This window comes from Equus asinus, chromosome 14 (assembly GCF_041296235.1).
Source record: "Equus asinus isolate D_3611 breed Donkey chromosome 14, EquAss-T2T_v2, whole genome shotgun sequence".
Lineage (NCBI taxonomy): Eukaryota > Metazoa > Chordata > Mammalia > Perissodactyla > Equidae > Equus > Equus asinus.
The window spans coordinates 2333078-2350239 of record NC_091803.1 but is presented as its reverse complement, the minus strand read 5'-3'; the positions used below and the strand labels follow the sequence as shown (position 1 = coordinate 2350239).

Here is a 17162-nt window from a genome sequence, read left to right as displayed (position 1 = left end):
CTTGTCTTTTTCTTGTTCTCAGAGGGATGGCTTTCAGTTCTTCACCATTGAGTATGGTGTTGGCTGTGGTTTTGTTATATAGGGCTTTTCCTTTGTTGAGGTACTTTCCTTCTGTACCCATTGTACTGAAAGTTTTTATCATAAATGGATGTTTGATCTTCTCAAATGCTTTCTCTGCATCTATTGAGATGATCATGTGATTTTATTTCTCATTTTGTTAATGTGGTGTATCACATTGATTGATTTATGGATGTTGAACCATCCCTGGGTCCCTAGTATAAATCCCACTTGATCATGATGTTTGATCCTTTTTATGTATTGCTGTCTTCGATTTGCCAGTATTTTGCTGAGGATTTTTCCATCTATGTTCATCAGCAATATTGGCCTGTAATTTTCCTTCTTTGTGTTGTCCTTGTCTGGTTTTGGTATCAGGGTGATGTCGGCCTCATAGAGTAAGTTAGGAAGTGTTATGTCTTCTTCAGTTTTTTGGAATAGTTTGAAAAGAATAGGAATTAAATCTTCTTTGAATGTTTGGTAGCATTCTCCAGAGAAGCCATCTGGTCCTGGACTTTTGTTTTTTTGGAGTTTTTGATTACTGTTTCGGTCTCTTTACTTGTGATTGGTCTATTCAGGTTCTCTATTTCTTCTTGATTCAGTTTTAGGAGATTGTATGAGTCTAAGAATTTATCCATTTCTTCTAGGTTTTCCAGTTTGTTGGCATATAGTTATTCATAGTATTCTCTTAAAATCCTTTGTATTTCTGTGGTATCCATTGTAATTTCTCCTTTTTCATTTTTAATTTTATTTATTTGAGCCTTCTCTCTTTTTTTCTCAGTGAGTCTGGCTAAAGATTTGTCAATTTTGTTTATCTTCTCAAAGAACCAGCTCTTAGTTTCATTGATCCTTTCTATTTTTTTAGTCTATTTCATTTATTTCTGCTCTAATTTTTATTATTTTCCTCCTTCTGCTAACTTTGGGCTTTATTTGTCCTTTTTCTAGTTCTTTTAGGTGTAGTTTGAGATGGCTTATTTGAGATTTTTTTCTTTGTTGAGGTAGGCCTATATTGCTATAAATTTCCTTTTTAGCATCACTTTTGCTGCATCCCATAAGAGTTGGTATGTTGTGTTTTCATTTTAATTTGTCTCTAGGTATTTTTTTATTCCTCCTTTGATTTCTTCATTGATCCAATGGTGGTTCAGTAGCATTTTGTTTAGTTTCCACGTATTTGTGGCTTTCCCAGTGTTTTTCTTGCAGTTGATTTCTAGTTTCATCACTTTGTGGTTGGAAAAGATGCTTGATGTGATTTCAGTTTTCTTAAATTTATTGATGCTTGCCCTGTTTCCCAACATATAGTCTGTCTTTGAGAGCGTTCCATGTGCACTTGAGAAGAAGGTGGATTCTGCTGTTTTGAGAATGTTCCATGTGCACTTGAGAAGAAGGTGGATTCTGCTGTTTGGGGATGGAGCGTTCTATATATCTTAAGTCCATCTGGTCTGGTATTTCATTTAAGGCCACTGTTTCCTTGTTGGCTTTTTGGCTGGATGATCTATCCATTGATATGAGTGGGGTGTTGAGGTCCCCTATTATTATTGTGTTGCTGTCAGTTTCTTCCTTTAGGTCTGTTAATAGTTATTTTCTATACTTTAGTGCTCCTGTTTTAGGTGCATATATATTCTTAAGTTTTTGTCCTCTTGTTGGCATGTCCCTTTTATCATTATATACTGCCTCTCTTTATCTCTCATTGTCTTTTTTGTCTTGAAGTATACTTTGTCTGATATAAATATGGCAACACCTGCTTTCTTTTGCTTGCAATTCATCTACTTAAAGATGATATTCCTTCCATCCCTTCACTCTGAGCCTGTGTTTGTCTTTGGAGCTGAGATGTGTTTCCTGGAGGCAGCATATTGTTTGGTCTTGTTTTTTAATCCATTTTCCCCTCTGTGTCTTTTGATTGGAGAATTCAATCCATTTACATTTAGAGTGATATTGATATATGAGGGCTTAATACTGCCATTTTATCTCTTGTTTTGCAGTTGTTCTATATTTCCACTGTTTCTTTTCCTTTATATTTCTGACTGCCATTTCAGTTTGGCATTTTTCTGTGATGATTTTCTCAGTTTTTTCTTTATTTATGATTTGTGGCTCTGTTTTGATTTTTTTTTTTTTTTTGGTGGTTACCATAAGATTTGTCTAAAAGATCTCATAGGTGAGATAGTCCATTTTCTGATACCCTCTTATCTCCATTAGCCCAAGCAGGTGTCATCCCTAACCTCTTCCCCTTCTGAGTTATTGTTGTCACAAATTATTCTTTTATGGGTTGTGAGTTTGTGAGTAAATGGAAGTGTTTATAGTGATTTTTGATGCTTTCCTTCCCTTTATCTTTTATGCTATAATGGTTTACTAGCCTATTCTGATAGAGAGCTGCAGTTTTCTGACTCTATTTATCTCCTTGCTTAAGGTTTTGTAAATCTCTGCTTTTTAGTTCCAGATGAGAGGGCTCCTTTCAATGTTTCTTGTAAGGCAGGCCTAGTGGTGATGAACTCCCTCAGCTTTTGTTTTTCTGGGAAAGCTTTTATTCCTCCATTGTATCTGAAGGATGGTTTCACTGGATAGAGTATTCTTGGCTGAACGTTTTTGTCTTTCAGTATTTTGAATGTATCATTCCATTCTTTCCTAGCTTGTAAGGGTTCTGCTGAGAAATCCCCTGAAAGCCTGATGGGGGTTCCTTTGTAGGTTACTTTCTTCTGCCTTGCTGCCCTTAATATTTTTCCTTTGTCATTGACTTTTGCCAGTTTTACTATTTGCCTTAAAGAAGGTCTTTTTGCATTGATGTAATTATGAGTTCTATTGGCTTCAATTACTTGTAAGTCCAGTTTCTTCCTCAGGTTTGGAAAGTTTTCCGCTATTATTTCTTTGAGCAAGCTCTCTATTCCTTTCTCCCTCACTCTCCCTCTGGAATACCGATAATCCTTATGTTGCTTTTCTTAATTGAGGAGGTATTTCTTGAAGAATTTCTTCATTTTTAAAAAATCTTAGTTCTCTTTCCTCCTCTAGCTGAAGCATTTCTGTGTTTCTATCCTCTAAATCACTAATTTTGTCCTCCATAATGTCAGCTCTATTTTTTATGGATTCGAGATTATTTTTTGTCTCATTAACTATGTTCTTTATATACAGAATTTCTGTTTGGTTTTTCTTTTTAGAGTTTCAGTCTCTTTGGTGAAATAGTCCCTCTACTCATTAATTTTATTCCTGAGCTCATTGAACTGTCTTTCTGAGTTTTTTGTAACTCATTGAGTTTCTTTTTTCTTTTTCCTACCTAGAGCCCCAATACATGGTTGCACATCCTAGTTGTAAGTCCTTCTAGTTCTTCTGTGTGAGCCACCACCTCAGCATGGCAGCTGACAGACAGGCAGTATGGTTCTGCGATTGGGAAATGAACCCCAGCTGCCAAAGCAGTGAGTGCTGAACTTTAACCTTTAGGCCATGAGGGCTGGCTCTCATTGAGTTTCTTTATGACAACTGTTTGAAATTCTCTGTCATTTAGGTTATAAATTTCTGTGACTTCAGGATTGGTTTCCAAAGACTTGTCATTTTCCTTATGTTATTTTCTTTATGGTGTTTCTTGAATTGATCCTTTGCTAGTGCATTTGTGGTAGTATCAGGTCTCAGATTCCACCTGCCACTGTTGGAGGATGGGCAGGAGCTGTGTTTTCTGATCCTGACCTGTCTGCTGAAATTTGTGCTGGTAGGGCTGCTCTGTATTTGCACCCTGGCTGAAACCACTCGGCAGATGGTGCATGCACATGTAGGTGGGGCCTCTCTGCTCTGCCAGGGGATTGCTCTCATGTGGCACTGCTGCACTAGGTGGGAGGAGAGGGGCGCTTTCTTTCGCACACAGGCTGGCTCTGCACTCGTGGGTTTAGCTGAGCTGCTGAGCCTAGTGGGGGCTCCTTTGCGAGGGCTGAGCCGCTCCACTTGGTGGGGAGAATTCCTATGGGTGAGGCTGCCGCGGCATGGTGGGCACTCCCACAGGCTGGGTTACCACTCTGAAAGTGTTTGCATGCAGGCCAGGCTGCCCCTGCCTCCTCTTACAGTTGCACTGGCCACTGTGTGAGGACCCATGACCTAGATCACTGCTGCCAGGGAGATGGAGGGATCCACTCTCCTAGTTCCACTGCTTCCCGGGGTCCAGTCCCCCCACCCTCGGATGTATGGCTGCATGGATCTCTCAGACATCCTGTTGTGCTGTGTAGGGAATCCTCTTGGTTAATGAATGTCCGTTTAGTTGTACCTTAGAGGGGAGAGGCAAAGGGGACAACTCACTCCACCGTGATGCTGACGTCTTCCAAGAGATTTCTGTTTATATGGACAGGAATTGATGATAACTCCTCCATCACATTCAGGGCTCTCCTGATTTAGAAACTTCTTCTAAGAACTCAGACTAAATATTTTAAATTCTCCTTTATGCCTTGATATGAAGTGTTTTCTTGGAAGTGTTGACTGATCCTCGTCCTCTGATTGGAAGCAAGGCACTTTATAAATTCAAACGTGCTTGGGAAATTCAAGCGTTTTTATTATTAGTGGTTACTTTATTGTTATTTTATCTAATTATTTATTCATTTATTTAGCTTATCATTTATTAATGTTTATTTTATTATTAATAGGACCTAGAGGAAAAAAATGAATGCTTATATAAAAGCTTATTTGAAGTATAGAAGACAAATGTCTATTAATTTTCTATTTTTTTCCTGACTTTCGGTTGTCAATATGTGTGTGTGCATATATATATATATTTGCTTCAATCTCAGTTGCTGCTTCTTGTGATTTCTCTTGGAGCTACAGTTTGAAGATGTGGCTGGTTAGATATTATTGGAGGACAGTTTTAGCAAAGCAAACAGACCAATTAAAAAAAAATAATTTTTAGAAAATTAAAGGAAAATGAAAAGTTACCTAATACAAATGGCCAATTGGTATAGCCTTTCTGGAGAACAGTTGAGTAATACTTATCAAAAGCCTCAAAAATGTGTGTATGCTTTTTGACCTAGCAATTCCATGATTCATCTTGTAGGAACTCATCACTAGAGGATAGTCAGATGTGTATCAGGGGTTTCCTTGCATCACTGTTCATACTTCCCATGCTTTGGAAACAATTTAGATGTTCAGCAACAGGGCATCAGCTTAATTATAGCATGTCTCATGTGTTGGATTACTGTGCAGTGATTACAGATCTTGAAATTTTGAAATATTTAATGACATGGTATATGCTAGATTGACATATTGCTAGAAGTATTTTTAAAGATTTGTGAAATTTTTATATATGCACACAGAATTTTTATAAAGAATGAGATAACATTCTAAGATGTTAACAAAAGTTATTTCTAGGTAGTGATTTTTTTTGAGGATTAATTTTCTTCTTCATGCATTTCTATGTTTCCTCTATTTTCTCCTCTAAAAATATCTTTGTTATCAGAAAGAAACAAATTCTATTTTAAGATATGTTCCCATACAGCAGTGCTGTCCAACAGAAATGTAATGTGAGCCACAAATGCAAGCCATTATGTACATTAAATTAGCCACCTTAGGAAAGGTGAAAATAAATAAAATTAATTTTAATAATATATTTTAATAACCCATAATGCTGTCATCTCAACATGTAATCAATATTAAAAGAAAGATATTTACATTTACTTTTCATACCAAGTCTTTGTAATCCAGTATGTATTTATAGCACATCTCAATTCAGACTGGCCACCTTTCCACTGCTCTGTAGTCACGGGTGGCTAGGGGCTACCCTGCTGGACAGAGCAGCCATAGGATGTCCTAATTCCGTGCTAAGACATGAGTGAAGCTTTTTTTACTATTTGGAGATTAAGGGAGGATCTGAACTTGCTAAATTCCCTCTAATTTAGGCAGGTGTACAGCATATCCTATACTTCTAGATTTAATTACTGTTTTTTAAGAACATTCTACAGAATACCAGAAATGTTGAGTCCTCGAAGGTGGAGTCCAGTCTCATTCTAGTCTCAGTGCTGGCTGTCAGCTCTATGAAAAACTGGCAGCAGACAGGACAACCTCCACCTCCGTCCTTTCTTTGCTCCCGTATCTCCCCGGATATACCCAGGGAGGTATAGAATGTAGGTAAACAACACTCATGTTTGAACCACTCAGTCCCACTTAATGGCTGCGTGACTTTGAGCTTCAGTTTCCTCGTCTGTGAAATGGGCATGATACTGTTCCTCACGGTGTTTTAAAGACGAAATGAGCTAATGAGCGTCAAGCACTTGATACAGTATGTTCACCTGACACGCGCTCAGTGTGGTAGATGATAACATGTTATTGTAGCATCTCTGAAACAGTCTTTTGATTGTTGGAAGAGCATGCATTTCATATATGTTTGCATCTGCTCATCTGACACCTTGGTCAGAATTTGCACTTTGCGGAAAGAGCATTTTTGTGACCTCTGAGCCTTCATTTACCACAGTGTGCCAAGGCCCCAAGCCTCATCACGTTGGAAGCTGTGGCACTTATTCAGGAATAGGGTTCTATGTGCATTTCATGGGGGTACAGCCACCACCACAAACTCATCTGATCTTTGGACAAGTGAAAAGCGGTCTTTCTAAAGTGAATGTTAACCGCTTATCTGTGCCGGGGTCTTTAGTGGTAGGAAATGCTGTGTGAGAGCTCTCTGGTTCCCAGACCTCACCTTACAGGCCGAGATGACCCTGACAAACTGGCCAGAATTGTGTTTCATCAAAACAAATCTAGTGACACTATCCCGAACAGACAAAGATTTCACAGTTTTCTCGCACCTCCTCACGAAGCGTCTTTCCACTTTGTTAGCACTTCTTCCCCAAACCCAACTCATTACTATTTGGACTTCCGACACGCAGCCCAGTTCCCTTAGATTTGATGGTGGTGGAGGCACAGGAAAGGGCCACCTTCATGGCAGGCTCAGCTACAGGGGTCTGGCCCGGTGGCTCTCAGACCACGCTCCACAGTAAAAAATATATTTACCGTTGGGACTTTGTGTGTGTTCACGTGTGTACACACACTCACGTATACATGTCCATCCATATAGACATCTCTGTGTATTCTGGTATCTATTATAACTAAAATTCTATGAAACACTTTCTTGCCTTTACTATTTACAGTTCATTCAGATACTTACCGTCATTTTCTGCTTCATTTTCTGCATGCTCACAGTTATTTCACAACGTGGCTCCTGAATTTGGAACACACTGAATTAGCACAGTAAGCTATGTTACCTGTTTGTAGTGTTTACAGAATTTTTTCCCTTTGGAATGATATTTAGTATTTATTTATTCACAGATTTCTTTAATATTCTCTGTGCTCAACAGGAAGGCTTCATCTCCCCTCATACCATTTAGTTGAAATGTTTAGTCAAAGTAGATTCCAGGGCTTATCGCCTGACACCTGGAGAGTAGAAGAGAGAACGCTTGGTCCATACGTGGCTCCAGGAGACGATTTCACAATCTCCAGCCTGCTGGCTTTTGGTTCTGCAATCCAGCATGACTTTTCACATTCTGGTTAAGAGATCTGAAGACATCTGCCCTGATGCTGAATTCCTTTTTTTTTTTTTCTTTACTTTTAGGAGAACTAACCTTTTCTAGGCAACTGGAAAAAAAGTAATGATGATAATTTGCTTCTCCCACGCACTCCCTAAGCCTAGAATTTTTCCTCCAGTTCCGTCTGTTTCCTGAAAATTTTACCTTGGATTTCCCATTGTCCCATTACATTGAATTTGTCCTAAACTTACCTAAATCTCAGTCGCCCCCAGCCATCTCCACCTCTGGACTCAACTTGGGAGAACCGGTTAGCCGTCTTCTGGTCGTGCAAACACTCTCAGCTTCGCCCTGCTCTCCATGTTTGGTGAATTCTGTTCTCTTGCTTTATAGCTCATCTTCCTTTTGTGTCATCCCCTCATGTGGGGGCCTCGGCATCACCTTCTGATGGCCCTCCCCACCTGTACTCGCTCCCTCCCCACAGCCACCCCTCGCACTCCGCCTGGTCAGGCTCCTTTCCAGATCCTTTGATTGTTCCCTGTTTCTTACAGAATGAATTCTAGACTGCTTAGCTCACCGCAGTCTGCCTCTAACCTGCCCCTTTCACCGATGGTGACATTTCCGACTGTCCTGTGACATTTCTCCTCCTTCTGTTTGTGATGTTTTTCTCCGGCCTACGCATCGGATGCTCTGCTCTGCTTCTGTGATTGTACTGAAAGCTCTCCGAGCGGGCGCCACATTTACCACCCTTCTGGTTTTTCACCGTCACCTGGCACTTCTTTGCGCGAGGCAAACCCTCAGTATAATTGCAGGTAGAGCCCTAGGTGGCTTTCCTAGTGAAGCGACATGGAGAGGAATAGCCTGTTGTCTGTTGTATTAGAACAATGCCTTTGTTCCCAAAAAGCCCACATGAGGAGGTATGGTCAGCCGCAGTCTGGACCAGGAGGCCCTCCAGTTTTCTGTCGTAAATACAGTGGCGCTCTGATGACCGGTCCGGCTGCTTGCGGCTGCCTTTCTCACTTTTTCTCCGACCTCTAAATTAGGAGATAGCCTCCACTTCAGTTTTAGAGAGAAACCAAGAGGAGACATCCGCCTTTGCTTGCTGGACTCATTAACTTAAAGAAATGTATCCTGTTTACATTTCTTTTATTTGGATGGTGGCCAAAGGCAAACAACCCGGCCTCGTGGGTTTCTGAAAAAAACAGAGCTTTCCAAGTACGCATGCTGCTGTCTAATTGGGCGATCATTGAAAACCATAATATTTTCTTAGGGTAACTGTTTCATTCTATAGAAAAAGCTATTTCGATCTACTAGCATTTTCTGTCTATCTTAGCTTTAGTGTTTATTGCGGGAAGATTTTAGTAAGGAATGGCTAATCTGAAGAGCTTCGGGTTGGTTAGGGGCTAAACTAACAAAATCTATTTCGAAATGAGATGAGGGGATTTGCAGTTTTTGTTCTTCATGCATTCAAACCGAAAACCCCCAATCTACACCCCCAGCGCACGGGGGATCTCGTCTCTGACCAGAAGTTTAAATTGCTGTATTTGTAAGTTGTCTTAAAAATGTGCTCTCTGAACAGTTTGAAGTGCTACATAGTGTTGAGATGAAGTCATCAAACTGCTAAGACTTTAACTGTTTATATTTGCGTGGCTGGATAAAATGCATGGTTATCGAGAAAATTAATACTTCAGTAACACTGTTACCGAAAGAAGGGCCTGCCCTATAGCCGTGAATGAGGCTTAAGTAACTTCTCTTCTGCCTTAATTTTTTTTCTTTTTCTTATGAGTGTATATAGATTTTAGGATTTTCTTGGCTTTTGTGTTTTAGGAAACTGGACTTCTATTGGAAAAGGATAACAGCACGACGTTTTATTATTTTAGTATGCCTGCTATGTTAGTAGCTTACTTTGAAGACATTAGCAACTCTGTATAATGAGGGTGACACGTGTACCTCTCAGTTGTGCAGAAGTGCAGGAAACGGAACATTTGCAGAGACCTTAGGCGCTCTCCGAAAAGGAAGAAGCAGACTCAGATTTTAAGCAGATGTCCCAAAGTGGAAAACTCCCCTAAGGCCTCAGTTTCGTATATTTGGAACAAAGTTGGCAGAGAGTAGCTTTTGACTAGAACAATTTACAAGGGCAAAAGACATCTCTTTTTTCTTGATGCCGTTTTTCTCCAAGCGAAGTGAATAAGATGCAGAAAATGGCCTGTAGCTAACTGGTATAATTCAAAGTTCGTTAGCAGTTTCGCCAATTTCCCTGGGTTTTTAAGAAGAGAAATAAGGAGCTTTTTCTTCGGGTTTGGGTGAAGTTAATTTGGACCGGCTCCAGCTTGCCTGGGTGGCAGTGTGCAGTGGGAACACAGGCTGCTTTGGGATGGACCGTTTTTTTTTAAGCCAAACCGACGTTCGCCCCAATAATTAGGGAAGGCCTGGTTTGTGCAGTGGTGAAAGCAGTCTTGGTAACGATTGCCCAGCCTTCTCAGTCCACTTTGGTTCCCTGCCTTGGTCTAAATGAAAACTCCCCGGGGAGCGGAGGCTCAATTTAACTCTGGAGTGAGGTGGTGCTCCTTGTGAAGCTAAACTTTTTCATGCGCTAAAGAGCACTGAAAAGAGATCTGTGTGTGCGACCAGATTCGCTGTGTTTGACTGTGCGAGCAGGGCCGTGACGAATGGTCGGTGGGGTGGCTGCCTACCTGGGGTGCAGGTGGAGGCTGAGATCCTGACCCAGCTCCTTGGCCAGGCGTGGGGCCCCATCTGCCCGGATGGCGGGGACCCTCCCTCTGATTTGCACAAAGATCTGTGACCCTTTGCCAAGAATCTCGCCAGAGAAATCTCTTCTACCTTCTCCATGCTTTTTGTTGTGCATCGTGTGGAGAATATGAAACATCTTTGTTTTCTTGGGTTCTGGAACCTTTTCAGCATTGTCCTTTTGGGCAGGTGGAGTTTGGTGTGGTGCCATCAGAGAAAGTGGGGGATGGGAATGACCCAGAGGCAGGAATGTGTTGGTGGGGGGTGCAGACAGAGAGGAAGGAGAGCTGAGAATGTGTTTAAATCATATTTCCCCTCTGGTTAGATTCTAATCCGCTGTTGCCGCTTGTTGAAATTAACGGGTGCTTCAAAAGCTGCGTTTGAGACCCGTCTGGGGTTAGGAATTTCCGAGCCTCATCTTCCTGATCTCTCTTCCCTTGGCCTCTAGTAACCTTCCCTTTCCACACCATGTAATTGGAGCATATATTGCCATGATTGCTGGTTAACTTTTTTTTTTAACTTTTTGTTTTGAAATAATTATAGGTTCGCAGGAAATTGCAAAGATAGCACAGAAAGGTATCATCCAGTTTTCCCCAGTGGTTACATTTTATATCACTATAGTACAAGATCAAAACCAGGAAATTGACATGTACAATATACAATGTATGTGTGTAATTCTGACCTGTTATCTCATGTGCAGATTTGTGTAACCAACACTGCTCTCAAGACGCGCAACTGCTCCATCCACAGAGATCTCCCTCCAGCCACCCCTTTATGGTCACACCCACCCACCTTCCTCTACCATCCCTAATCCCACTAAATCTGTTCTCCATCTCTATAATTTTGTCATCTCAAGAATGTTATATAAACAGAATCACATAGTATGTGACCTTTTGAGATTGGTTTTTTTTTTTTCACTCAGCGTAGTTCCCTTGACACCCATCTAAGTTCTTGAGGATATCAGTAGTGCATTCTTTTTTATTGCCGAGTCGTTTCCATGGTACAGAGGGTACCACAGTTTAACCATTTATCTCTTGAAGGACATCTGGGTTGTTTCCAGTTTTTGGCTATCATGGATAAAGCTGCTGTGAACATGCCTGCACAGGTTTTTATGTGGACAGAAGTTGTCATTTCTCTGGGATAAATGCCCAGCAGTGAGATTGCTGGGTTGTATGATAAGTATATGTTTAATTTTTGAAGACACTGGAAAACTATGTGATTGGCAAATGTTTTCTCCCAGTCCATAGCTTGTCTTTTCAGCCTCTTAAGAGAGTCTTTTGCAAAGCAAAAGTTTTAATTTTGATGAAGTCCAATTTATTGATAGTTTTCTTCTATGAATCATGTATTTCGTGTCATGTCTAAGAACTGTGTACCAAGCTGTAGTCGTGAAGATTTTCTCCTATGCTGTGGTTTTATGCTTGGAGTTCCTTTTGTCTGAGATGTGAAGTTTAGGTCAAGGTTCTTTTTTTTCTTTGCCTGTGGATGTCCAGTTGCTCTGACGTCATTTGTTGAAAAGGCCGTTCTTCCTCCATTTAATTGCTTTTGGATCTTTACAAAAACCAATTGGCCGTACTCGTGTGGGACCATCTTTGGGTTCTCTGTCATGTCCTGTTGATCTGCGTGTCTGTTCCTTCACCAGTGCCACACAGTCTTGATGACTGCAGCTTGTAAAGTAAGTCTTGAAATTGGGTAGAGCGATTCCTCCCACTTAATTCTTCTTTTTAAAGATTGTTTTAGCTAATCTAGTGCTTTCCATGTACATTTTAGAATAATCATATCTATATCCATAAAAGGTTCGACTGGGGTTTTATAGAAATTACGCGAGGCCTGTGTATTAATCTGGAGGAACTGACGTCACTGTGGAGCCTCCAGTTCGTGCACATATGTCCCTCCATTTGTTAGATCTTCTTTGATTTCTTTCATCCGTGTTTTGTAGTTGTCAGCATACAAGTCCTGCACGTTTTGTTAGATTTATACCTAAGTGTTTTTTTTCTTTAGTGATTTTAAACTTTTATTTCCACATGCTCATTATTAGTATGTGGAAAGACGGTTGAGTGTTGTGGGTTGATTTTATATCCGCTGACCTTGCTGAGTTTGCTTGAATTCCAGGAGGGTTTTTGGTAGATTCGTTGGGGTTTTCTACGTAGATCATCATTTCATCTGCAAATAGGCTTAGTTTTGTTTTTTCCTCTCTGATCCGTACCTCTTATATGTCTTGTCTTCCCCTGGCCACACCGGCTGGAGCTTGCAGTGCCATGTTGAACAGCCGTGATGAACGTGGGCAGCCCTGCCTGGTTCCCGGCCACAGAGCGAAAGCTTTCAGTCTTTTTTCCATTCATGGTGATGTCAGCTGGAGCTTTTTACTCAGTGTTCTTTATCAGCTTAAGGGAGTTCTCCTCTCTCTATTCCTAGTTTTCTGAGAGTTTTCATCATAAATGGGTGTTAATTTTTTTAATTCCTGTGTCTGTCCCTTTAGCCAGATTCTGAGTTTCTGGAGGTCGGACACTGCTTCATAAATGTTTTGTTTCCCACAGCACCGAGCTCGGTGCTTTGCCCTGAGGAAGCACCGAACACATGTTTGTGGGTCACTAGGACGGGGCATGGTCCCCGACGGCGCACCCTGGGAGGGAATCAGCGAACATCTCCAGCCAGACAGGCCTGGCCCGCGGGGTCCGGACGAGAGGCTGCGGTATTCTTTTCACTCACCGTTACCGTTCGATTCAGCGGTTGACGGCGGAAAGGGAAGTCATGGGCACCACACTGATGCTCCAGGGGTGTGAAGAAGGCAGAACTGGTTCCTCCCCTCTGCCCCAGGTGTTGGAAGTCAGACCTTTAGGATAACTGCCAACTAAAAACCATTGAGTTGTACGCTGTAAATGGAGAATTGTGTGTTATGTGACTTACAGTCGAATACAGCTGTTATTTTTTTAGAAAAGTAAGTCCCAAGTGGGCAGTGATGTCCTGGTGGTCTCTGTGCTGGGCGGCAGGGGACTGCTGTCTGTTGTTCCTCGTCCCGCCAGACCTCTTTGAGCCAGTGAAGGCTTCTCCGGAGAAGGGGGCACCCCTCCCTGCTTTTTACTCACTCCAGGATCGATGGTGCCAGGACATTCGCTGGGTCACCTCAGAAGAACTCAGAAACACCCTTAGATATTGTGTTGCTGACTTTGGAGCACTAACCTAAGCATGATGGAATAGACTCCTCACTGCCCAGTGAGCCATTGTCACCAGGACGGTATTGTCCACAGTCCGGGTGCTTTCCCTCAGGCTGTTTTAGCTTAGGCTGTTTCTCCATCCCCTTGACTCTGTCAGTGAGGTAAGAAAAGGGCAGAAAATACTAACTTTATTTTTAACAGTGAGGAAATAAGCAAAAGAATGAAAACTAGTTTCTCATCCCCATGAACAATGGGAGCATTAAATCTGGAACGTGACCCCCGGCTCCTTTTGCAGGGGGCGGGCCGACTTGTGTCTGCTTTAGTCTTTTCCTGTCTCAGGACCGCTGGCTGCCTGTGTGTGGCTGTTCTCCCGCTCGTTCTGAGCTGGACCAAGCACTTGGATCCTTCTGGTGCTGAGGAGCCACTGGATTTCAGGGATCATGGTGGTGGCAGCTCTGATGGTCGTCGTTGTTTCAGAACACTGCCGCCTTTACTGACGGGGCTCCTTCCTAGTGTTTGTTTTGTTGAGTTTGTGGCCACTTTTTTCCCACCAGTTGTCTTCCTGCCAGGACCTCTCCAACCGAGTGACAGCCAAGGCAGACCTGTTGTGTGGTGTGTGTCCACGTCTGTCTGGCACAGTCACGTTCCTGGGAGTTAAGCCGTTTGCACCGTGACAAAACAAACCAAGAGACGAGTTCTGGTTGCGAGTGTGATAGCTTGTGAGGTTCTTGCTTTATGGCAGTGGTGCCCACGTCGAGGTTCTCTGCCCTCAGTTAGTCTTGGGCCCACAATTAAATCCTTCTTGTGTCTTTTGTTTCCCAGGGTTCAAGAGTTCTTGTGGATGCGCGAGACAAGCTTGGCATTCCTTGGCAGCACTCGGAAAACGAAAAGCATGGGATGTTCCTCATGGCCTTCGAGAACCGAGCGGGGCTGCCCGTGGAGCCCGCCACCTTCCAGCTGTACGTGCCCGCTCTGAGCGCGCTCTGGAGGGACTCTGGCATCAGGGAGGCCTTCAGCCGGAGGAGCGAGTTCCAGCTGGTGAGTGAGCCGCTCGCTGGGCCTCGCGCCTCTGCTTTACCCGCCTCATTTTGACCGTTAGTAGCGTTGCCTTAAAAACTCTGCTAAAGGACAGGCGAGCTGTAAATTGCTGTAAATCCTAATATCTAGCAACAAAAACACACAATGCAGGCACACTAGGCTATCTCAGTGGTTCAAGAGGGAGCAAAATTACTTCCTTCAGGCTAAGTAAATGTTCTTGTTCAAGGAACATGAAGAATTTTTAAAGTAGTGAAGATCGGCCTTAACTCAAGGAGCTCACGTCTTTTAGATCTCACTCACAGTGGGAAATGAACGCCTCCGTATAACAGCTTTCCAGCTTGTACTGTCTGCATCCTGCTGGCGAGTCCCGGACGCTCCAGATCAGTGCCTGGGAGCTCCCCTCCAGGTTGTGCCCTGCGATTCCTTCCTTTCATTTTAAGGTCTGAAAGTTTCAGAAAGCCCAGTTGTCTTCGTTGTTTAGATCATTTAGGATACGAGGCTGTAAATGGAAAATTTGCGTCTTCAGCCTGTTTGTGTCTTGTTTTTTTCTAACTATCCTTCAACATTAACAGTATATGAAGAAAAGCATCAGACTTCTCCTCTGGCTAGAATAGATGTGCCCAGCTGATGTCAGTGCGCCCCCAGGGTACCCAGAAACACCCCGACTTTCACACGCTGTGCCCCCTGAGATCCAGGGCCCAAGCTTGAGGGCATCGGTCCTTGCCTTTCTTTATAGTGTTGCCACAGTATGAATTTATTTTTAAATAGCAGAGTCTTGAGTTTTCCCTATTTTCAGACTTCACATAAATGCTTTCATTCCGTGTGTATTCTTCTGTGACTTGCACTTTTCACTCAACATTTTGAGATTTATCCACGTAATGTGTGTGACTGCGGTCCTTTGTTTTTGCTGCTGTGTCCTGTTGCATGGTGTGAATATCTTAGGACTCATCATTCTCTCATAGGTGCACTTTGGGATTGTGTTCCATGTTTTGTTATTACAAGCAGCACAGCTGTGATCGTTCTCATGTGCCCCCAGGTGCGTGTGTTGAAGGGTTTCTCTAGGATGCATATCGTGGAGTAGGATTGCCCGGTTGTAGGGCATATTTACCTCTAAATGGACAACGTAATCAAATTATTTTCCACAGTGCTTGTACTGCTTTGCCTCTACCAGCAGTAGAAGAGTTCCTGTTGCTTTCATCCTTGCCAATATTTAGTGTTACCAGACTTTACATTTTTTAGTTATATCTCCTTATGGTTTAATTGGAATCTCCCTGATTTATTGGCTATATATGTTTTCTCTTCGGGGGAAACGCCTGTTCGTGTCTTTCGCCAATTTTTCCTAATGAGCTATTTGTATTCTTTTCATTTATTTGAGAGGTTCTGCATGTGGTCTGCCTAGTAATCCTTTCAGTTCAGTTTCCACACACTCTTCGCCGGGTCCCCTGATGCTGCCGTCTTACACGACCAAGTGCAGTCATCAAAACCAGCAGATTGAGATCGGTGCAGTGCTGCCATCTAACCCGCACACCTTCCTCGGATTTACCCGCTGTCCCTCTCGTGCCCTTCTTAGGTGCCGGGGTCCAGCTCCGGGCCCCCCCTGCAGTTAGTTGTCCGCTCTCCTTAGTCTCTGGTCTGTGACAGTCCCTCAGCCTGTCCTTGATTTCCATGACCTTGACACTTTGAAAGAGCACCGATCAGTTATTTTGTAGTACGTCCCTATTGGGTTTGTCTGGAGTTTTCTCGTCGTTAGAACGAGATGTGTTTTTTGGCAAGAAAACCACAGAAGTGATGCTGTGTCCACTTGGGGCATCATATCGGGGGTCTGTGCTGTGGATACTTTCAGTTCTGGTGACTGAGCCTTGACCCTCGGCCAGGGCGGCCTTCGCCAGGTCTCTCCCCCACACAGCAGCTGTCGTTCTCTGCGTTATTGATAAACTCTTGGGCAGATACTCTGAGGCAGTGCAGATGGCCTGTTTCTCCTCGTGCTTTTGCCCACTAACTTTAATGCCCAGCGGTGGATCCGAAGGATGACATTTTCATAACCCTTTTTCACTTTCACATTCTTGCTCAAGTTAAGTTTAGAAATTAAGGTGCAAGAGTCAAAGAAGTGGAAGACGTGGCTGCCATAGAAAGGAAATGTTGGTCTTCTGAAGGGCAGGGATATCAGAAACAGCTCGGGATGCAAGGCAATGTCCCAGTGTGAACCGGGGGTTTACGTCTTTTTCCCCCATAAACTCCCATGGTCTGGGGAAGCAGACTCTGGTCCATTCAGAACGCAGATGGAGATTGCTATTATCAGTTGAGAATTTACCAAAGACGCAAATAGAAACATCCAGAGCTGATTCTTGATGACTGGTGTCAGTAAGTGTTCCGTCAGGGATATCGGTGTTACGGGGTGGTTTTGTCAGACTTGTCGTTTGCCTCCTTCTCTGGGATACAGGGCTCTGGAGCTGGGCGGGATCTCCTGGCTGAGTGAGCCTGGTCTTGTTAGAAGTGGGAAGAGGCCCAGAGAGCTGTGGCTTGCCCCAGGCCGTCTCTTCCTCGTAATCACCATGCGGAGGATGGGCCTGAAGTGCCGTCTGCTTCTCTCCCCCCATTCCTCTATTCCCGAACGTTTCCGGAGCACTTACTGTGTGCTGGGCACTGTGCTGTGTGCTGGGCATGCCGCAGTCTAAGACCGAAACTGAGCCTGTCGACCTCC

General features: G+C 43.1%; 1 protein-coding gene across 2 annotated transcripts in view; it reads left to right on the top strand.

Annotated features, from left to right (window-relative positions):
• The window catches only part of GNA12 (G protein subunit alpha 12), a 112999-nt gene that overhangs the window by 35977 nt on the left and 59860 nt on the right, over window positions 1–17162 (top strand). Inside the window, exon 2 of one of the 2 annotated variants that reach the window (XM_044746384.2) lies at window positions 14246–14461. The exons of the other annotated variant lie outside the window; for it this stretch is intronic. Within the exon in view, the coding sequence (XP_044602319.1) occupies window positions 14246–14461 (216 nt within the window). The remainder of the gene's footprint in view (window positions 1–14245; window positions 14462–17162) is intronic. 2 annotated transcript variants of the gene reach the window in all.